Source organism: Nerophis ophidion, linkage group LG12 (assembly GCF_033978795.1).
Source record: "Nerophis ophidion isolate RoL-2023_Sa linkage group LG12, RoL_Noph_v1.0, whole genome shotgun sequence".
NCBI lineage: Eukaryota > Metazoa > Chordata > Actinopteri > Syngnathiformes > Syngnathidae > Nerophis > Nerophis ophidion.
This window is the reverse complement of record NC_084622.1, coordinates 26,640,911-26,649,235: the sequence shown is the minus strand read 5'-3', so window position 1 is coordinate 26,649,235 and position 8,325 is coordinate 26,640,911. Positions and strand designations below refer to the sequence as shown.

The window sequence follows — 8,325 nt, the reverse complement described above, 5'->3', positions numbered from 1 at the left end:
ACCTGCTGGAAATCACTAATCAGGATGCTTTTTATGCCAGCTGCATCCACTGAATCATATTGGCTTTGTCCCAAAATGTGCAAAACTTTCCCCTATGCTTTCTGTGCACTTTCCTACTTTTTTGTCAAGATATACAATTGTACCTGCGCTGTAACTTAGACTTAGACTTAGACTTAGACTTAAACTTATTGATCCACAAGGGAAATTGTTCCTCACAGTAGCTCAGTTACAAGCGCTCTCTGCATATTGGGGTCTAGACCAAAACACAATTGTACCAAAGTAATTATTATAACTAATAAATTATAATAAATAAACTACTGTTAAATAATTAACTATTGCTATTGATGGTCAGATAGAGCCTAATGAGACGGCATGGCGTGGTGGGTAGAGCGGCAGGAACCTCAGGGTTGCAGGTTTGCTCCCCGCGTCTTGCCATCCAAATCACTGCCGTTGTGTCCTTGGGCAGGACAGCTCACCCTTGCCCCCAGTGCCGCTCACACTGGTGAATGAATAATGGGTGGTGGTCAGAGGGGCTGTAGGTACAAACTGGCAGCCACACTTCCATCAGTCTACCCCAGGGCAGCTGTGGCCACAAATGTAGCTTACCACCACCAGGCATGGATGTGGAGTGAATGACTGATAGGTTCTCACTTCTCTGTGAAGCACGCTGAGTGTCTAGAAAAGCACTATATATATATTTAATCCATCATTATTATAAAGAGGCATTGAACCACTAGAGCCATTTGGTTTGAGAATTTCTCAAAGCTTCATGCATGCTTCGGCACAAGAAACCACCTGCTGGCCAAATGTATATGTACAAACAGCTGTATCTTAACCATATAAAGTGTGATACATTAAATGTTTGCGTCTGTTATGGCTCTTGGAATCAACAATGATTTCTAGCTCAATTACCACATGTACAATACATATGTTTCTATTGTATTGTGAGTTTGTACTTTGCCAACATGGTATAGAATTCTTATTCTTATTATTTATGATAATAGTAATATTATTATTGTTTTAGTCACCTTGGTAACATGGGACATGGGCTTACAGAGGAAGATGACAACATAATGTAACTTGGACAATGATGTACAGAACAGCGGAATTTAAGTTAATTTTTATTTTGGACTTTAAACTTTTTTTTTCTTGACACAACGTGTCCATCATCCAGCTATTGATTTCTGGTGGCTGTTTAAAATGAAATGTTACCTTATCAAACTTATTATTTACAGAGACGAGCACATTCGGGGTCTGACGTTACCAAAAATCGATACCACGTCATGTGGCATAAACGGCAGAGGTGTATTCCATTACGCTATCGGTGAATTGTTTAGAGCCCGATTTAAGTCAGCTATTTTAAATTTCTGACGGAGCCATACACGACTCGGATTAAGTTTGCCGTCAAATTTAATATTAAGCGCTGGAATTCTTAGATTTTTGGCATTTTAAAAAGTATTTGTATTCTCTGTGTGACGATCTGTCACATTCACATCGGGTTGTGTTTCCTGGATTGGTGTTTATTTCCTGTCAGTGCTCTTATGTTGGTTCCGTTTTCTGCTTGTCTCCCTGAGCGCTGTTTTCCCCCACCCGCTGCTGATTGGCCTGGCCACACCTGGTGTCAATCAGCTGGCTGCTATTTATGCCTGCCTCGCCCTCTAGTCAGTGCTCAAGGATTGTTTGCTGTCTCCGGTTATCCTGGTCTCCTGTCTCCTGTCTCCTGTGTCCTGTCTCCGGTTATCCTATTAAAGTCATGTTTTCCTGCAACACACCTGCCATCTCTGCATCTTGGGGTTCACCACCAACAAATCAAGACACTCTGTCCAGATTAGGAACTGACCGCACATCTAAATAGCCCACATTTTCAAAGGGGGTTTGGCGGTATGTGTGTTTTCGAATCTGCGATGAGGTGGCGAGATAGGCGCCAGCGCCCCCCGCGACTCCAAAAGGGAATAAGCGGTAGAAAATGGATGGATGGATGTTGTCGAATCTCCAGGCAAAATCTTAACCGAGTCTGAAGCGAAGATCCTCCCCCCTCCTCCAATCATTTCTGACTCCTCCCCGACATGAACCAAGCCGTGATACGTGCTTTGTGAAAATGCCCCCTCCATTACGCGACACACATCTCAAAGCCTCAGCAAATCCTTTCTAACGAATCCTAATCAATTAACTAATTTTAATTAATCCAAAATAATTGTAATTGAATCCCTTTTAACTATTACCAATAACAACAGTGAAATGTAGCATGATATTGATCGCCACTTGTTCAATTTCCAGTACTCTTGTCACACTCATGTTAAGTGCATTCACAGACACACAGACATTTCATTGATGTAAAAGGTAAAAGGGTACATGTGAAGAGAACATGCTGTCCCAGGGTAAAGCGTTGTGTTTTGTAAATTTCCACTACTTTTTAAAATGAGAGGAATGTTTTCTCAGCAGAACACCGGACTGCTTTAGACTTCCGGTTGACTGAATTTTAGTGTCTATCAAAACAGTACTTTGTACGGGCTGTTTTTGTTGATACAGCTCTTAATTGGATAGGTTGGGTATATTTATATTTTTTTCCAAAAAAGCCTGACCCGGATTACAAAGACTGACCTCTATTTGCGTCTTCTGGACAGTTATTTGACTGTAGACACGACTGCCTTCGTCTCCGCACACCGTCCTCAGCTCTTCTTTGTTGAGAGATAAGAGCTGAGCTCCAGTCAGGACCCCCAAACAATCCACTGTGCTGTTTGTTGACAGAACCATCAAGATGGTAAAAGTCACTCCATACTAATAGTGGTATCCCTACTTGGTCTATTGCTGTGGATGGCTTACCTCTCGGAGAATCCCTTCGCACTGAGCCATGTCTTGACTTGCTCTGTACTGGAGATGTGGGAGAGAGGCACATTACTGGCGGCCGTTCGCTCCACACGAAACTTCCTAGCGGGTGGCTGGCTTTTGTTAGCGGTGATCATCATCAGAAGCTCATTGTTGACCTCGTCCATCACTGAAACAAGATAAAAACATGAGTGTCTGTTGGTAAAAGTAAAATAGTTTTTGAAAGGACTCACTTTTGTCTTTGTGTCGACCTTTGCTGAAGCTATCACTTGGGCTGAGGGAACCAGGGGATGATGCACCGTAGCTATGCTGCAAATACACAACATATGGTTGGTTCATTTAGCTACTGTACTTTGTGGTCTATTCTAGGATTCTTCAATCCATGCACACATCTAACTTCTAGCTGGCATTTGGCCATGGAATTCTGCAAGTTATTATGATTAAAAAATGTTTTACTATGAAATGCTTGTGTGAATACAGTAGAGGTGTCTCATACGGGAGAAGAAGAAGTAGAGATGTAAAATTCTTGTTTTACCAGCTGTCGCAAGATTTAAAATGATTATATTTCTCATTGAAAGAAAAGCTGTTTCGTGGGAAGAACAGTCAGAAAACTTTTTTTTTTTTTCAAAAATAAAGCATATCCATCTGTTCGTAAACGAAAGATTGGAACTGCTCAATAAGTGATTTGCGCACATATCTACTCCTCTGGACTTGCCCTCTAGCAACTCTCCACTCACTATCTACTCATCTCTGATCACCTGGCCATCACCATTGGCATCCAAATTCTTGTCCCCATCTCCAAAACTAAAAGGATAATAACTTTTCAAAATATCAAATCCATCTACTCATCTGCATTCTCTACCCAACTGTATTCTGTCAGCCTCTTCTCCTTCCGAGTCTAACAACCCATTTGATCTCATCATTTACGAAAACCAAACACTGTCCACCTGCTTTGACATCCTGGCCCCCTTAAAATCCAGAACTGCCTCCCTTCGTATACTCCTGAGTTGCGGAAAGTGAAAATCCACAAAAGTCAACTTGAAAGGCTCTACCGGAAAACTCACCTCACTGTACACCAGCAAGCATATACAGACTTCTTCCAACAATACAAAACTGCCCTTAATACTTCCCAGTCCACTTACTATTCCAATCTCATTCATTGTAACTCCTCTAATCCGGGGACTCTGTTAGTACAATAAACCATCTCCTCAAACCCATCGCCAAATCCACGTTGTCCTTCACCATTGAAAGATTTCGACTCATTACTGTCATTCTTTCAACCCTAATCAAAACCATCTATAGCACCTTGGCCCCACTATCATCCTGAATGAAGTACCACCTGTTCCACCTCTCCTCAACATTCATCCTCTAACACATGTTCTACCAATGACTCAGTCTGATATAGTTCATCTTAAAAAAAAATCCAAAAACTCCATTAGTGTCCTTGATCCTACCCCGACATTACTTGTAAAATATTGCCTCTCGTCCATCGCCCTACTTATCACTGATTTAATCAACTCTTCCTTCACCTCCGGTTTTGTTCCCTCCACATTCAAAACTGCCTCAGCCACACCCATCGTCAAAAAACCTGGACTTGACCCTTAAACCAATATCAACTCCCGGCCCATCTCCAACCTCCCTTTTCTGTGAAATTATTGGAACGTGCAGTGCCAGGACAAATAACAACTCACCTCAACATCAATAATCTCCTCTATCCATTTCAATATTGTTTCCGTTCCTACCACAGCACTGCAACAGCCCCAAACAACGTCACAAATTACCTCCTTGCTTTGGACTCAGGTCAACTCAACATTCTCATTCTCACTGCAGCTTTCGACACCATGAATCACTTCATCCTAGTATCCCGCCTGGAAACATCCCTCAACATCACCGCCACTGCACTCTTCTGGATTATATTATACCTGAACAACAGACAGCAATTCATATCCATCAATAACTGCAAATCATCCCCAGTCCCAAGATTCTCCTCAAGTTTCGGTACTCGAACCTCTCTTCTTCTCCCTGTACATACTCCCACTTGGACAAATAATACTTCAACATGGCCTCAACTATCATTGCTGTGATGACAACATTTAGATCTACACACACCACTCTCACCAACTGCCTCACTGACATAAACATCTGGATGAATAATAACTTTCTCAAACTCAACTACAGCAAAACAGATATCATAATTATTGGTCCAAAATATCTCATCAATTCTGTCAAAGATTTCAACATACTTTTAAACAACCTCACCCTGTGAACATTTTATTTTAGGACACACAATTTATGGGTTTTGTTTACCAACTTGTATATTGCACCTGTCATGGTTTTTACATCTATAGAGTCAACCATGACAATGTAAAAAGTTCTAGATTGTACAGAATTTGGAATTCCCTCATTAGCTTTCTGTTGTCCTACAGTTTTTAATGGATCAGATATTTCACCAAAATGGGTGGTGAAACTGCTGACTGGGTCAGAGTTGCTAAGAGTTGAAGGTCAAAGAAACTGCTTTTTGGCCCCACTTGTGAAAGAGTGGGTAGTGATACAAAAACTGCAATTCCTTAAAATGTATGAAAAATAAATAACAATGCAGGGCAGCACGGTGGAAGAGGTGATAGTGCGTCTGCCTCAGAATACGAAGGTCCTGAGTAGTCATGGGTTCAATCCCAAGGTCGGGATCTTTCTGTGTGGAGTTTGCATGTTCTCCCCGTGACTGCGTGGGTTCCCTCCGGGTAATCCGGCTTCCTCCCACCTCCAAAAACAAGATTGGGAAAAAATTCCACTTTCAAAGCTTCAACAATTAGTTTCCTCAGTTCCCAAACATTTATTGAGAGTTGTTAAAAGAAAAGGTGATGTAACACAGTGGTGAACATGCCCTTTCTTAACTACTTTGGCACGTGTTGCAGCCATGAAATTCTAAGTTAATTATTATTTGCAAAAAAAAACAAAGTTTATGAGTTCGAACATCAAATATCTTGTCTTTGTAGTGCATTCAGTTGAATATGGGTTGAAAAGGATTTGCAAATCATTGTGTTCCATTGATATTTACCTCTAAAACAATTTTCCAACTCAGGGTTTGTATGTAGGACAACACGGTGGTAGAGGGGTTAGTACGTCTGCATCACAATACGAAAGTCCTGAGTAGTCCTGGGTTAAATCCCAGGCTCGGGATCTTTCTGTGTGGAGTTTGCATGTCCTCCCCGTGACTGCGTGGGTACTCTGGCTTCCTCCCACTTCCAAAGACATGCACCTGGGGATAGGTTGATTGCCAACACTAAATTGGCCATAGTGTGTAAATGTGAGTGCGAATGTTGTCCGTCTATCTGTGTTAGCCCTGCGATGAGGTAGTGACTTGTCCAGGGTGTACCCCGCCTTCCGCCCGAATGCAGCTATGATAGGCTCCAGCGACCCCCCGCGACCCCGAACGGGACAAGCGGTAGAAAATGGACGGATGGAGTCAACCATGACAATGTAAAAAGTTGTAGATTGTACAGAATTTGGAATTCCCTCATTAGCTTTCTGTTGTCCTACAGTTTTTAATGGTTCAGATATTTCACCAAAATGGGTGGTGAAACTGCTGACTGGGTCAGAGTTGCTAAGAATTGAAGGTCAAAGAAACTGCTTTTTGGCCCCACTTGTGAAAGAGTGGGTAGTGATACAAAAACAGCAATTTCTGAAAATTGATGAAAAAAAAATAACAATGAAAATTACCTCATGTCACAAACATGTTTAATGAGTAATACTTTGGATATGAAAATATTCAAAATCTTTGTTTTAAAGATTTTGAAGAATAATATCCCAGCTATTGCAGAAACACATTGATATTAATTGAGATAATGTTTGACCCCACTCGTGGAAGAGTGTAGGTATTAGTAGGTTGTTCATCCAAGTGTTAACCTGGTGTTTCAAAAACCCATTCAGGTGAAAGATAGTGTTTTGGTTTGTGTCAAAAGAAATGTAAGACATTATCTTATATTTTAAAACCTTAATTAACAACAGAACAGGAAATTGATGTACATGTTTTGGTTAATTGTGTGCAGAGGTGAAGTTATAACACACATAGGTGAGGATTCAAGAGGTTTCCTGACCTTTGTGAAAGTTTCTCTCTCTAGTGAATCCAAAAAAGGCTACCCTCTCGTTTACCGGGTTAGACTCCAACGTACAGGCTTTGAGCACCGGGGCAACAAGTAATGCCACCCAGGCCCAAACGCCAGGGTGGAAGAGAGTTCAGCCCCTCTCAAAAAGGACTGGTTTCAGAGCCTTTGCCGTGCATCAAAGCGAGTAAGACTAAACCAGCCGGAATTTCTCCACCTTACTTTCCCTCCAGTGAGGTGACGTTCCACGTCCAGAGAGCCAGCTTCTGTGGCCGGAGATCTGACCGCCATGGGCCCTGTCTTCAGCTGCTGCCCAGCCCACATTTCACCATCTTTTCCCCCTCCTGTGAGTCGAAAGCCCATTGGAATTGGGACCCACGTTGCCTCTTCGGGCTGGCCGAACCGCCAGGTGCTCGCCATCGAGCCCTGTATTCAGGCCTGGCTCCAGAGGGGAGCCTCCTGTGACCGGCATCCTGGCGAGGAAGATCTGGCTCCTTATTGTTGTTGTTTCATAGAGGTCTTCGAGCTGCTCTTTGTCTGGTCCCTCACCTAGGACCTGTTTGTCTTGGAGGACCATACCAGGGGGCATAGAAGCCCACAGACAACATAGCTCCTAGGATCAATGGGACACTCAAACTCGAGCATTTTTTTGTTCCATTAAACAGCTTTATCATGTAGTAGAAGTCTGTTTTGTGGTGGGGGGGTCTTTTTTTCCACATTGATTGTGCAAAAACAATCTTGCATATATGAAATGCAGTATCCTTTGAAGTTTTATAATCATTAGACCAGTAGTTCTTATAAAGTGGGGTAGGTATGATAAGGTGTTGGGAGGTGGGCGTGAGAAAATAATACAAAAGTCTTCAGCTAAGTGGCATGTAGATGCTCGTGCCAGCAACTCAGAGTGGTTTGTACGGATAAATAAATTAATATTACCAGGTTGTCAATCGTATTTCAATTTAGAGAGGGCGTGAAAAAAATGATATCCCCAAGAGAGGGCATGACAAAAAATAATTGAAAAGCATTGAGTTAAGGTCAGTTGCGATTCATGTTCGAACAAATGGAATGATGAAAGAGTCGAAAGTTTGCTTTTTTTTATTATAAAAATGATAATGTATGTGCATTCAAAATGTTGCAAACATCATAGGCTAGCAATTATGAGCAAAATTATGAGCATGAGGCTTATTTTGTTACGGCAATGTAACCACCAAATATGTCACCCAAATCCAAAGCTAAGACGAAAAGGGTAGCTTCAGAGTTCAATAATGAACCATGTAGATGAATAAAAGTTATTTAAATTTTTAAAGTGTAGTTATCGATTACCGTATTTTTCGGATAACAGGTCAGATTTTTTTTTTTCATAGTTTGGCTGGGGGTGCGACATATACCTTGGAGCGACTTA

General features: G+C 41.8%; 1 protein-coding gene across 3 annotated transcripts in view; it reads right to left on the bottom strand.

Annotated features, from left to right (window-relative positions):
* The window catches only part of eps8l2 (EPS8 signaling adaptor L2), an 84,830-nt gene that overhangs the window by 2,096 nt on the left and 74,409 nt on the right, over positions 1–8,325 (bottom strand). For all 3 annotated transcript variants that reach the window (XM_061917188.1, XM_061917187.1, XM_061917189.1), the window contains 3 exons: positions 3,060–3,135; positions 2,824–2,995; positions 2,602–2,734 (listed from right to left, as the gene is read on the bottom strand). In XM_061917188.1, coding sequence (XP_061773172.1) covers positions 2,602–2,734; positions 2,824–2,995; positions 3,060–3,135 — 381 coding nt within the window. The remainder of the gene's footprint in view (positions 1–2,601; positions 2,735–2,823; positions 2,996–3,059; positions 3,136–8,325) is intronic.